The following is a 14,625-nucleotide window of genomic DNA, read 5'->3' on the forward strand; positions in this document are numbered from 1 at the left end:
CCGATGTCCCGATGCGACCGGTTTGCTTCCGACCCGAGGCTCGGCGCTGCCGGCCTGGGTTAGGGAGTCCAAATCTGAGTAAGGCAAATTTCTTTTTAGGTTATTCAGGGAGGAAGCACCAGATAAGGAATCTGGGCGGAACTGAGCAACGCGCTCAGCCACTTTTTCCGTATTTAGAGTTCCGTGTCGGACACTGGTTTGTTTGGTTTTATATAAGGCTTTATGATGTGTCCTTGAATGATGGTCAATTTGGGCTGATTGAAGATTGTTTTCCCCTCTATCTTTCGTATGCACTGTATTTTCTGTCCACGATTGAAGACAGCCAGTATGATACGTGCACGAGCGGTAGGGATCCCAAAAGGGCTCCCTAACCCAGGGGCTTTAGCCGATGCAACACCGACCACTGATCCTTGTCGAATGTGGTCTGTAACGTCGTTAAGACGAGACAAAAAAGCCAAAGAAAGCCAGCATGGTACCTTTCTGGCCCAGAAAATGAAATTTTCTACCTCCAAGCAACAGTCATTGAGCCTGTTACCCCCACCCGGTAGCAGGAAAATCAAGGAAACCAAGATCATCTGGCATCATCCCATGTATGTTCATTTTACCTGCGGACGGATTCTCTGACGATTGCGCATCTTCTTTGGCAACCATAATGACCGCAACTATAGTTATTCAGAGAAGGAAATCCGAGACATTTGCGTCGCTCATCGCGACGCCAGTTGCATGTCTGACAAAGTCGCCCTCAGCCTTGTGCACTTACTCCGATGGGGTACTGACTTTGCTACTGGGTATCGGTACCCCAAAGGAGACGAAAAAGTTGCTGAAAGGTTCCTTATGGATGAAAGAAAATGGTTAATTCGATTCATCTTCTTGGAGTCGGTAGCAGGGGTTCCTGGGATGGTGGGGGGGGATTTTGCGACACCTGAAGAGCATTCGGCAGATGAAAAGAGATCATGGATGGTAAGCTTACCAGAATTCTTGCCCCTCTTTATCCACGAACCTGTTGTAGGCGGATAAGTACTGACATCGGCACCCAGGATCGAATCGCTGATTGAAGAAGCCTACAACGAACGTATGCATTTGCTGACATTCATGAAACTGGCGGAGCCGGGCCCTTTCATGCGCCTAATGGTTCTTGGGGCACAGGGAGTCTTCTTCAATATGTTCTTCTTGGCCTACTTCGTCTCGCCCCGAACCTGCCATCGATTTGTGGGATATCTCGAGGAAGAAGCCGTGATCACGTATACACATGCCATTCACGATATTGAGGCTGGAAAATTGCCCCTTTGGACTCACCTAGCGGCCCCCGAAATTGCGGTCAAATACTGGGAAATGCCGGAAGGGAAGCGTCGGATGGTCGACCTCTTGCTTTATGTTAGGGCGGATGAGGCAAAACATCGCGAGGTCAACCACACGCTAGGAAATTTGGATCAAAGGAAAGATCCGAACCCTTACACTGCCGAGTACCATGACCCGAGCCAACCACATCCAATTGATGGGCCTGATTCAAAACGGTCATGTGGCTGGGAGAGAAACGATGTAATTTGAGCTCTCAAAGACTGCTGTGCTGTTTACAAAGCAAATAGAGCGGTTCTAGATCCGCCCTGTGGTGTAGCTAATCTAGTTCTGTCTGCGTCACATCACTCGCCATTGCAAAATTGATGCGGCTCTAATGACTTGAGACACGTCATCAAATAGTCACGCGAACTATTTATCCCTGTCGGTACCAGATCGGTCAAAAATCAGAGGAAAGGGCTAGGTAGGTATCAAAGCTTCTAGCCGCTGGTTTCTTCCCCCAAAATAAAAAGAAATTAAGAAAATTAAGAAAATGCTCAATGATTCATCTTTAGAGAGACTGCTCTAAAAAATCCGGCAGTGCTAGGATTGGAAAGCCCATTCTACTAGCTGTCCAATTCCTCGAGGAGCGAGCGAACTATCAGTCAAGAAGTGAACGCACGTATGCAATGTTACCCCGCGCCAGATCACTCGCATTAAGCATGTCTGGCTTGAAATCACCGTGGCACTGCCTGTTTGGCCAGGCAACTAGTCTATCAATAAGCTGCACTTTTGTAGGGCCCACGAAAACAGATTTGCAACCCTTGTTCGCCGCGATGAGTGGCGAGGCGCGAAGACTGAGATCCGCACTGACGCTGAGCGAACTTTTTGTAAGATATCTGTATAGTTATATGAACATCCTATAAATCGCTCATGATGCCCGTGATTTATCTTAAGTTTCTACTACATGATGGGGGCTCCGCCTGCAGGTCTTAGAGTAGTGACTTTGCCTATTTATAGAGGACATACCACGTACACGACCTTAGTGACGCTAGAGTCAATCTCTTCGCCAGAACAAACGCCCTCCGTGCCAAGCGAAAATGCGTCAAACCCTGTGGAAGCCCAAGGCACTGAAGGCCAGAATGATGCTGCTGTTGTAGGTGCATCGATAGGCATCACGGTTGGGATTCTTATAGTCCTTTGTTGGTGTGTATTTTTCAGACGATGTGCGCAAGGCCCTAGTGGCGCATTGGGTCCAGCCGGCAAAGACGGAGACCAAGGTCCCCAGGGGTCTTCCAGGAACTCCAGGCTTTGCTGGAGCAGCCGGTATGCCTGGCCCAATGGGCCCTCCTGGGCTTCCAGGCCGTGATGGGCCCACCGGAACTCAAGGCAGACCCGGATGCCAGGGTTTCCAGGGCCCACAAGGTCCGCCAGGTCCATCATGTCATGATGGCGAGGATGGCCGCGATGGCAAGGATGGCCGCGATGGCAAGGATGGCCGCGATGGCAAGTATGGCCGCGATGGACGTCATGGTCGCGGTGGAGAAAGAGGAATTCCTGGACAGCCTGGCATGCCTGGGAGAATGGGTCGCGCGGGGAGAAGAGGTTCTCGCGGGCCACCGGGCCGGGATGGGCGAAGTTGCGACCGCAGACCAACTTCCACGCAAGGGCTTCCGCATGCACGATATCATCGACACAATTCGGTGCCGGGAAATACGACAGAAAATCGGATTGTTGTCATCATCAATTGAAGCGTACGATGTTCTTATTTTTCTTCTTATCGGCATTGCTGTTTTCTAGCGCGACGCCCTTTCAATAAATGTATGATCGTCGATTACATCCCATCTTATGTGAAAATTGTTCAAAATTTAGGACATGCTTGACTTTGGATACTTTTATGATACTGTAGGCCTTGTTTTAATCAGATCGACTCTAGGAATCTTCACCTTTAAGCTCGTTAAACCGAAATGGTCAGAAAGGAGGTCAACGAACACTTGGACTTTCAAGAGAGATTCTGGATATAGTATGTTGTCCTAAAAATTTCCTGTACGTACCAAAATCCTTGAAGCTCATCCGACTGGCCGATTCAAGTCTTCCTGGCAAGTTCACAAATTGTCATGCTGTTCTGAGGAAAAATAAAAGCTCAATGTGGTCACCAATTCATTCGCGCATCTTGGAAATCCCGTAGCGAAATCATTTGCTTGCTACGTGGAGGTAGCGGCATGTGTTAGAAGCGAGCAGAAGGACATTAATGAGCCCACCGTTGTCGTTCTTCAAGAACTGAAATATGTGTATTAACCTCTCAGCCACTAATCAGCTCGTTTTCAATTCGGTTGATATCGGCACCGTGGTAGCTAAGGGCAAAAATATGACAACGGCGGAAATCGAGACACCTTTCAAACAGCAGTTTAGATAACAAAAGTGCACTTGTAATAGAAAGGAAAGTGTCCATTCCGTACGTATACCCACGAGGTCTAGCCTGGTGGGACAGCAGGCCGCATATGACCTGAGTTATGAGGTGTGCAGATATTACCACCACCAAATTTGATAGCGGGATGAATCTTGTGGAGCCAATGCATCTCCCAGGACTTGCTTGTACTATAGCGAGAGAGTATGGAAAAATTTAATTCAAGAGAAAAAGCAACAAGCATATCAGTGTATTAAGCCGAAGATTTTCAGGCTCTACGAGCACCAAGTGATCCAAACCATACCGTAATGGCAAAGGAGATTGTAGTCCGGGGCGTGGGGATTTATTTCCCTCTCATGCCTCGCTAAAATCTGTGTTGGGGCAAAAACTATGGTGAAATCCATTTTGAATGAACTGAAAGGTGTGGTATTTTAGACGCCCTTGCATTTTTTGGTGGATATGAAACTGCACTCGGATTGTTATCTGCACCATTGGCGACCTGAGGAGATTTCACAACTTCTGTTTCGAGAAGTGAGCATCGGCATTCCAAGTTCCAGGTTTGGCGTACCAAAGCAGTGAGTGACACTCATTCTTTGGAAGTTTTCAAGTCGTCTCAGAAATATTGGACATGTTGGTTAAATGACGTAAAAGACTCAGAGGAATCCGCCAAGATAAGTTACCAGTGGCCTATCAGTTTTCCACGCCAAGAGAATTGGGCAGCAATTGATTTTGAGCAGTTTTTGAAATTTGAGAAATTATTGCCCCGAAGGTGGTATTTGAATCGACATCTCTTTGTCAATAGTCCAGTTCTAGCTTGATTCTGTGTAGACAACGTTGATGAAGCGAATGATTTGCCCGGCCTAGCCCTAGAACAACCACGGAACCCCTCCTCAGTAATTCTTTCAATTACAACTAATAAAAATGTTTTACGCCACGAATTCGTTCTGATTTCGGATGAGCCAAATACTGATCTCATCATTGTCGTCAAACACGGATTTCTGCTGGTGCCAAGAAGGCTACATTCTCCATCAACATGGCAACTGAGAAAGTGCTCGCGTTGTCTAAATGTCTGATATCAATCAACAGCATCGCATGAGCAACTCGATCCACACACACACAAGGTATCCAGAATATATTGCAGTATTATTCTAAAATTTCTCGAAGATGATTGATTGATACGTGTACACGCGAGCAATGGACTACTTTCTTAGCACTGGTCCCGCCGCGCGTATGAATTTGTTCTCATCTTCAAGGGTCGATGACTTCACAAGAAGCGACTGAGGGTAGATTTCTGGGAGGGAGCCTTTGATCCAAAGGAAATTTTAAATTTTACAAAAGCAGGTCAAGGAGCTCAAGACTGGTAGGAGAATCTTGCTCTAGGCCACATGTGCTCTCTGAACTCAATGTGTACAGTACAGAGCGCTTTCACGAAGACACTTAATTATTTATCGTGAATGTTTTAAGAAATTCGAAACTTCTGCATGAAATACTTACAGAGTGTGATAGGCATCATTAGAATTTCTAAGCCAATTCATCAATATCATCAATGCAATCGGCCAAATTGACTTCGGTTGCTAAGCTTCATGATTGAATGACACTTCCATGTAGCCATTAGAACTTTAATTATCGACAATGCCTACATAAAGACAGTGACGAACCCAGATCTAGACCAAAGCGCTCTTAATTACGTCAGTAATCATGCTGTAGGCCAGTTCTAGAACCATGCAGCCTATTCTCAATCCGGTCTCAAGTTCACTGGTTTTTTCGTAACATTCATACGCCACTTACTCTAATTTAGTACATACCTGCAAACGGTAAAGAGACTGTCATGAGATACTGTCGAAGCGTGGAGCATTTAAGGATAACCGAGAAATTATCTAATGGACGCAAAACTTATCAATATCTATCTATACATAGTTTTACTTTCACAAATGGAGCAAGAGCTACAGCAAAAAATTGACTATCAATTCAAATCACCGAATCTCCTTCAAGAGGCCTTACATCCTGCAGGCACTGCACCACTTCAAGGCAATAAGCGCCTGGCCCTTGTTGGTGATTCTGCATTGGCTCTGTCTATCCTCGATAGTTCCTACGACCACCATGATTCTACCAGTGAGTAGCAGTGCTTATAAATGAATACAGAACGCATGACTTTCTAATCTTAGGAATCAGCGGAGGGTACCAGAATTCTGCAGAAGCATGCCTGCAACTCAAATCTGAGTTCGCAAGGGCTCAAATCTAATCTTGATGGTTTTATCGAGAAGCACCCTGCCCAAAAAGGATATATTACTGAAGGTGTGCGTGCATCAACCGTAGAGGCTATTCTGGGTGCTGTGTGGGTTGATTCAGACATGGATATGCGAGCGGTTGATCGTGTGCGCAAAAATCTTGGCGTCAACCCAGAATTTAATTGATGCAATACTAGGATGTGCAATCAGAGGATCTTTCTTGTCCATTCGTGTACAACCGAACCTGTGATGCTATACCTTCTTTCCATAAAAACCGAGAATCAGCAAACGATTATTGATAAACACAGCGCACGATGATTAGGAGGAGGAGGGGGTTTTCATTCACAGTAATCTCTCACAGAAGTTGAAAACAGGAATTGAAGTAAACCTATGATCTTAATTGAAGCTATGAGGAAGCCAGCTATTTGTACCTGCAGTGGCTCACCATGAAATTGTCTTGATGTATTATGTCACCTAGAAACCAGCCTTAGTGAGAGTTCAGTGCAACTGGTGACGCGCGCCGCGCACGCTTTGGCCCCGAAAATATGACCATGAAGGGTAGGGACGAGAAGGTACTACAGATCTGCTGAGGGTGATAGCAATAATAGCATCCCGCGTACGCCCAAATTCATCCTCCACGCCTTCTTCGACCGTCCTGAACGGCCGTTCGCCGCACCTCAAAGAACCGTACGGCGAATATTATGTCACCGTCCTAAATATAGTCAAAAATCTGTGATTCTGGTGTTTTTATTACTGGTTATAAGAACATACAGGGGATTTCGAGAACAGGTTACCCACAAGAAACACACACCGAACGCCCCACTCCGATTGTGCTAAGCCATCTTTGGACAGAAAAGGTTCCCTTTATGGGGCTTGAAGTGTATGGTTGGCTGTAAGAGACTGAACCTGGGCGATATGGACCACTCTCAGTTCGTTAGTAAGCCCTGGATCTTTCGAAAGTGGATAGACGGCGCTTTGGTAGGACCAAATAGAAGGGTTGATACATACCCTGCCAAGGGTCTGGCGGCGTCTTCTACAGTCGGAGTCTGCGCACAGCTCCAAGTGTTTCTAGCGCGTCCGTGGTGCATGAATCAAGTTCAGAGAAAACTTCAATTTTTTTTTGAATAATCGTAGGTAATTATCGAAGCTACATGGTCATAGAAGGCATTGGTCGTTCCTGATCAAGTTGCCACTTCGTCTTGACCTGTCGGGAGTTTATCGTTAATGGTGCAGCTTTGTTCCTGCGTCGGGCCATACTAAAACAGGCCCCGTGAAACCTCCTTAAGTACATTTTACAAACAAAACATTACTGAAAGCTTGTCAATAGTGGCTTTAATAGCCCAGCTTTAAATCATGTTATTTGAAGTTTGTGATTGCCAGACTATTCCATGTTGTGCTTGGACATCCCGCCCGGTACGTGCAGCAAGGCTCTGCAGAAGCGCAACTATCTCGATGTTTCCCCTTTCCCTAGCTTGGCCCAGAGGAGACACATCATCATCGTCGTGAATCCCGGGCTCCAGATCTGGCAGCTGCGCCAGTTGAAAGGTTAGTCTTTCATTGCCAGTGTTTGCTGCATGTCACAGCACCGAACGGCCTCTTTGGCCTTGCGCGTTCACCACGGTCTTCGAATATGAAAGTAGAAGACCTATGAGCTTGTTTCTCTTGGATTCCAGGCCGTCATAGGCCGTGGCAGCTAGAAAGAGTGCGCTATTCCCCGCGGAATTGAGATGGTTGACGTCAACTTGCGTGTTATTCAAGAGGATTTGTACTGCAACAGGTTCGTCGTATATCACGGCTAGATGAAGTGCGGTGTAGCCTTGGCCATCTTCAATGGTAATATTGAGTCGCGGGTCTTTCAGAAGGATCGTCAAGATCTCGTATTGTTGATACTCTAGGGCTATCAGGATTGGAGGTTGGACTTTCGGACTCCGACCATTGACATCTATATCGTGTCGGCAAAGTAGCTTTCGGACGGTTGATAATTTTCCTTGCATGATAGCAAAGGACAGGGCAGTCTGTCCAAATTGGTTGCAGTAAGAAACATCTAGAGACTTGTCGCATTGTAATCGACCAACTGGACCAGAAGCTCCCTGGAGGGCCGACATTATCAGACGGGTCAGCTGCCTTGAGTTGTATTGATACTTGTATGTGTGGTGTTGACTCACGAATGATAGGTGGGAGTTGCGTCATGCTTTCCGAAGAGGGTACGGTTATCTCGCTATTTCGGTACCTCAACAATCGCGGTGTTAAAAGGAGAGAGAGAACTGCTGTATTATGGAATAACTGCTTCAGCATGGAGACATGCAAGGCAGGTTTTATAGTGAGACATCGTCACGAGCAACTTTTGATCTCGAGAATATTAGATCTGCATTCACACATTTGTATACGTGAGTTCCCATAGTTGGGCTGATCCGATTACCAACTTTACTTCGAGTTCACCACGTACTTTAATGAATACGCTGCAGTCCTGAGAATAAATGTGTTCCGCGGAGCAAGCGGTTTGCTCCTAGGAGTGTAGCTGTCAAGGTCCCATGTATCTGTAGCTGGGGCTCGTGTCTTCCAGAAGATGAACAATCAACGTTAATAAATCTATAGTCGAATCTAGATACAAGAAGTGGCGCGAGGAAGCAAAAGAAAGATAGCTTCCTTGCGTTCAAGGGAGCCCAGATGCACCATGTGGGACCGTACTCCACACTTGATCGTTTATACTCCATGTCAGTCCCTGGCACATATTTAACGAAGCTCCCAGAAGGTCGATGTGGATATTGCTTTACGCAAGCTCAAAGCTGATGGCAGAGGCAAATGTTCTATAGAAACATAATAATGATTCGCCTCTTCCAGGGATATCTCAAGGCTTTCCTGGCGTTCAATTAAGCGTCGCCGTATTTAATAGCCTATAGTTCTGCATCTGCGCCTTTTTCCCACCGCGACAAATCTATTTCGATCTGCCTTTGTCATGGCGTCCGAACTGTCTATTGAATCACTGGTCATCACAATTCTTCTATTTGCCTTGATTGCCAGATTATTTTTGCTGTGGGTCTTCGAAGACAATTGGCCATTTTATAAGATGGACTTGGCACTATACGTCTTATCTTTTCTTCTGTTCGCCGTGTTAACAGGGTTGTTCTGGAGCAAGAAGCCATCGATATGGATCGAAATCCTTCTTGGAATTCTTTCAATCATCCCTTCCACACAAACTGTAGGTATGGGCTTCGTCAAAAGGCTAGCGCTGAGCTAAACTAGCCTAGTTTCTCCGCATCGGTTTTCAGCAGCTCAATAATCCATTGATAAAACGATAAACACGTATCGCATTCCGAGTTTATGCTTTGGCCTCTACGATCTCAAAGATATTAGTGACATTTGTCGGGGAATTTCTGCTCCATCGCATTCATTACATCACCCCCTTCCTGCTTTTCTTGGATCACCTTGGTGAGATGGCATGGTACTTGTGGTTAATAAAAGGCGCCACGTAGGGCCGGAAAAAGCTGCGTATTATATTACCTCATCTATCAAGCGTGAGCATTCTCTTGCTAGGTGCTGCTATTCTAGGCGTAATTTCAAGGATATGGATCATTGCACTTGAGGTGATTTTTATAACTCGTCGAGCCCATTTGACGAGAAAGCTGACACAAGTTAGATCTCGATTATAATTTGTACTATGTGGGCAATAAACAAACAGTCCATTGCGTAATGTGCAATGAAGAGTTCCATGTACATCCTTGAAATTAAGTTAGATGATAATTTCAAATGGTCAATCCCGAATCACTTATACTGTAGGTCCCAATAACGAGAGGCTCGTAGGTGAAGAAGGATGTGTGCTTAATGACTGTAAGGCTTGGGTCTAGCTTAGCTAAATGGACCGCATATGTGTTTTTCCAATTCATGATTTGACAATGGAGGGTTTGTAGGAGTCAAGACAAAAAAGGCGTGTGAAGCTGATACTCCATGTACAACAACAGCCCACTTGCTTCCATTCTCTCGCGAACGCTTGACATGTGGGAATGAATGTATCTTCAGGGTTATTACAATGCCACGACCGATTCAAGCAGCAATTCCATAGGCGCTGTGCTCATGTCATTTTCCAATCTTCCAGGGCTTCTGAAATCCTAGTAAAAGGAGAGTCGGCAGGAGCAGGCGAGAGAACAAGGGGATCTGTTGTGATATGGGGGCTGTGCAGATCAGGACCACGCTGCACCATAGCTTGTATCTGCCTGATATTGTGTAGGTGTGGTAAACGTACACTGATATGATGAGGTAGACACCGATGCTGAAGGAACATGAACAATTCTGCGGTTGGGCTAGTAGGTAGCCAGAGGTGCAATATGGCTTGATGTTCGTATAATTTGGATGGGGCGTTCTTTGAGTGAAAGAAAGCCCTCATCATCGGTGAGTGGAATGAAATGGCATGATCAGTTGCCGCCCCCGCCCCTCCCTGCAATATAACGTATGGACCCATGGTGGTGAATGTTGAAACGCATCATCGATGCTTTTCTGCGGCATCTCCACGACTGTTCAAACGGTGTCAACAGTGAGAAAAAGTTTTTCATATACTGGATAACCAAGAAGAAAATGCAATGCCTCCGAATGCTGCATTAATCCAATGATGAAACGTTGAACCAGCTGCAATCGGAGGGTCGTCTGTGTTTGTGCCCTCACAACTCACGACGATCATTGCATCGACGCAAGCAGAATGACTGGCTGCAATTCTATAAATACTCGATCCCTTGCCAGCAGAATAGTCGTTCTCAAGCATTCCTTTGTCCTTCTGGGTCAAAGAATATGGAACGCTTTTCGTCTCTGCCGGCTACTCTTAAGATGAGGTTGTTCAACAATCTGAAACTTTCGACGGCTGGTAGCCGCAGTATCACTGTCATGGTTATCCACTCGACCGTCTGGTACACCTCTCAGCCACGTCTTGCAGTGAAAGAGGTTGTTGGATACCGAGTTTGTCTCCTTAAGTATATCCTTCGTCTCCGGCTGTGGAATCTCTGGAAAAATGTCTGCGACAGGGGAATGAACACAATGATGGAATGCCGGTGAAGTGGCTGGGACTGGGATAATTTAAGTTGGAGTAAAAGGCAGCTTCGAGCTATAGGCGCTATCCTGCCACGTCTGGTTTGAGTCTGCCTCTTGACAACATGAATCTATATCAGCGTGGTTGGCGTTTTTGTATATGCCATCAAATTTTCCCTCTTGTGGAACAAAATAGGCTTGATAGCCAGTCTTCCCCTTCATTTTCTCTCCTTTTCTTTGAATATGCTGCCGAGAAAGATTGTGCGATGTTTTCCCTCGGATTTTAAACTTTCCTTTGGATAGTTTGATTGCTGTCATATTCATCGGGTGAAGCATTCGGCTTCGTAGATGCGGGCTTATATGGCAGGTTCGGATGCCTATAAAATAGGCCAAGGTTAGCAATGCTAGTGGGCATGGGATGCTGATTGGAGGTCCTTTACGATAAAAGCCTTGTGAAGAGCGTGTATACCTTAGCGATATGGGGGTAGATGCCGACGACCCCTTGTCTGGGGACGACGCTACTTTTGAGCTTTGTAATTGAAGGTTTGGGCATGGACTGGCGGGAGGCGACACCGGAACCAGTGAGGTGGCCCACTGGCTATTTATTTGGGACTGATAGGTTGGAAACCATCGACAAGGCGAGGGGATGGAATTCGGTAGGCCCGGGGCGTCAGGTCTCGACCGCCAAGATGGACTGGAAGCTTCGGACCCCAAATATTGCTCGACTTGAGTTTGAGGGTAGACACGGTCAGACATTTCAAGTACAGCGTCGTAGTCTCTGGCTTATGAAGAGTAGTCTTGAACACGACTCTGAATAAGGCTGGAAAAGCAAAGAGCATAGATATAGCGCCGAGTGAAAGGTAAGAAAGGACGAGACCTACGGTCGTTATAAGGATGGTGCTGGCCAAGTAGTCCTCAGGGGGATCGTGATCACTTGGGATAAACATCCCTTAATAGAAGTCATGTTCTGCCATATCGAAATGAGAAATTGGCCGGTCAGAAAATTTTTATCTACTCTTCATTGCCCTTACCGGTACGATTTATGGTTTTTGCTGAGAAAAATGAACTCACATTCCTTCTGAGTTCGTACTTGCTCCCTATCAGAAGGGCAGTTGGTAGCAGTCCCAAAACCAGGGGTATTTCAGCGCATCTTCAGTCGCACAGACCATCTTCCCACCGCCTCCGATTGACACGGCTCGTTTGGGCGGCATCACAAATGAAAAAAAAGTGAGATCAAAATGGGAGGTACAGTTGGTCACCTGTAGTACCATAGCTCATAGTAAATCTACAGGCAAACTAGACTGTAGGCAATCAATCAGTATGATGATTTATCAAGTGCAACAGTGCATGGTGACCAGACATCACAGAAGGGTGTCCAGGGGCAGTGGGCGAAAAGTTCGCGGGAACGAAAGGCAGCCAACGGATATTTAATCCCATTCAGGCACTCAGCCAATAACGTGAGAACACCTGGGGCACCATTATGCCTGAGGGTGGGCCATGCGCGAAACAAATCCTATGCCTAGGAGAGATAGTCTGGCATACTCTTGAAACCCAGTTAAGAATTACTCTAGGGATGCATACAATACCAGCTGGGATGTATTGTAGAATTGGGTTTCTCATTTCCAACCAGGTAAGTCTAAATTGGGAGATTTGGTCGTTTCTCCAGCTCGTTGCTCGGCCCAATGTGGAAGAACTGTGCGGTTAGAGGTGAATCACATTGCTTAATTTAGATTATGGTGGGGATGTTCGTGGCCATGCAAGTCTTGACAGGTCTGTAGTACTTAATAGGTTTGGGGAGTTATGGCCCGTAGATTACTCTTTTGTGATGACGATTTCAGTGTACCTTGTCGAGCAGCAGCTAGTGACTCTGCCCAGAAAATCTGAAATCAAAATGTGCGGCCCAATCAACATACCACAAATTTTCTCCCAAAAGCTTTTCTCCTAAAGACCCTAAGACTTCGCCATATGCTGTGTCCCTAGGCCATTATCGATTTGAATGAATGCTGCGCATTATGTTGTGGCTTTCGGAATATCAGGGTATCCGTAGCTTAGCGTAACTCCTGAATAGCCAGGGATAGCGAATCTTCTACAGGAAGACAACATTATTCTAGAGATAAATATTTAGTGCGTCATGGTGTTCTTGTTGAAGGGAAAGCGAGGGGCGGAATAGGACGATCTTGACCCGTCCTGAAAGGGAAATGTTGTGCGAGTAAGAAAGGGATTAATCCCCATCGCATCAATAAAAGCCTACACCGATCAATTGAATAAATCCCGGGGAATTTGGATCCACAGGTTTACCCCATTGCCCTAGTTTCTGGATTTACGCTTTCAACTAGTTGAGCCATCTTTATTGGCTTCAGACATTGACGCGCCAAGACTGCGTGCTGCCGGGCTGAGGCCCACCCACCTACCCCTTTGGAGTCTGGATATCACATTGGTAGCGTGATGTATCAAAACCTAATTTGCCCCCATCGAGACCATAGAGAGGCTGAAGTGTGGCAGTGCCTTGGAAATTTTCTTTATCTGGAGATGCTAAGGCTTGTACGATTGACCAGAAGGCCTTCCGAGGTAGTGAGGCTTTATCTTCTTACCGGACAATGATGTAACGACCAAATAACGCTAGGAGTTTTCTGATCTAAGGGGGAAATTGGTTCAAGAAATCGGGGCCCCGGCTGTAGTCTGTGGCTAGTTTTAGATATTTTGAGAAATTAAATCGATCTACTTGGCTACGATTGGACAGCAATGTTAGTATCGTTCAGTCATGCAGTCCCGCTTAGGGGTCGAGAGCATTCAAAAATGAATAAAGACTCCTCCCACCCCATTTGTTTGATCGTGAAGTTTAGTGAAATAGGTTATCATATACCCCGTCGCTTTGGTAGGCAGTGCCTAATTCTCCAATATATCTCTTTTTTTAGCCTGAAATGGATCAAGTTGAAGTGAGAGACTTCGACCGCCCGAAAGAAGCCATTGCTCACCTTGCATATTATGAGGCATGCCAACGGCAATGGAAACATCTAAGGGAAAGCTGCCAACCAGAGGAGGGACAAAAAAGTAGTGTTTCATTGCTTGAGGGCTATCAAAGCCAATGGCAGCAACTGATGGAAGCGACGGATAGAGAGATCCAGAAAATTCGAGGTATGGGCGAAATTCCAAACATCAAAGTGATATAATATATGCAGAGATCCATTTAAAGCTCACCTAACTAATGAATATAGATGAAGAAGCCAGGAGTCCGTCAGAGACCTGGAGTTGTGGATGCATTTGCCATGACCTACAATGAAGTTGGCTCGGTGCCAGCAGGTACATGTGTTCCACTAAAGATAACGGAGATGCAGTCACAAAACAGTCGGTACGTCTTTGAAAGAAATTACAGTTTCCACGGGTTGCGTCGCTATAATACCGACAGAGCGAAGGTCGTCGTTGCGTGCTATCAGTCTCACCTTCGGTGATTGGTTGCCATCCCGCCGTTATTCGTTCACACAAGTTCTCGCAACATTTTGATTTACGACTAGTGATAGCACCAGTGATGGCGTTGATGATAAATATTCCTTAAGACTATGAATTCTTTTAAAATACTCGCTCTTCTAGTCACTTGCGTGGATCTTTGCCTTTGTTTTGAAAAAGGCCCCGAGGAGTTCGAATAAAGCATATTGCCTACCATTATACGTATATCGGCTGTAGTGTTGTCTCTTATAGGTACAG

General features: G+C 46.0%; 2 protein-coding genes across 2 annotated transcripts; both read left to right on the forward strand.

The window, feature by feature from the left end:
• Positions 1–417: 417 nt before the first annotated feature.
• N7481_001396 (alternative oxidase) lies at positions 418–3,075 on the forward strand (the record flags this gene model as incomplete). Its single annotated transcript, XM_057260615.1, has 7 exons — positions 418–590; positions 669–794; positions 1,038–1,539; positions 1,851–1,957; positions 2,074–2,165; positions 2,322–2,431; positions 2,518–3,075. The coding sequence occupies 7 exons, from the start codon at positions 418–420 to the stop codon at positions 3,073–3,075; spliced, it is 1,668 nt and encodes a 555-aa protein (XP_057128447.1).
• A 2,538-nt stretch (positions 3,076–5,613) lies between these two features.
• N7481_001397 (ribonuclease III domain-containing protein) lies at positions 5,614–6,096 on the forward strand (the record flags this gene model as incomplete). Its single annotated transcript, XM_057260616.1, has 2 exons — positions 5,614–5,794; positions 5,855–6,096. The coding sequence occupies 2 exons, from the start codon at positions 5,614–5,616 to the stop codon at positions 6,094–6,096; spliced, it is 423 nt and encodes a 140-aa protein (XP_057128448.1).
• Positions 6,097–14,625: the final 8,529 nt, after the last annotated feature.

Source organism: Penicillium waksmanii (assembly GCF_028829765.1).
Source record: "Penicillium waksmanii strain IBT 27052 chromosome Unknown utg000001l:1.0-4852451.0:1.0-4856178.0, whole genome shotgun sequence".
NCBI lineage: Eukaryota > Fungi > Ascomycota > Eurotiomycetes > Eurotiales > Aspergillaceae > Penicillium > Penicillium waksmanii.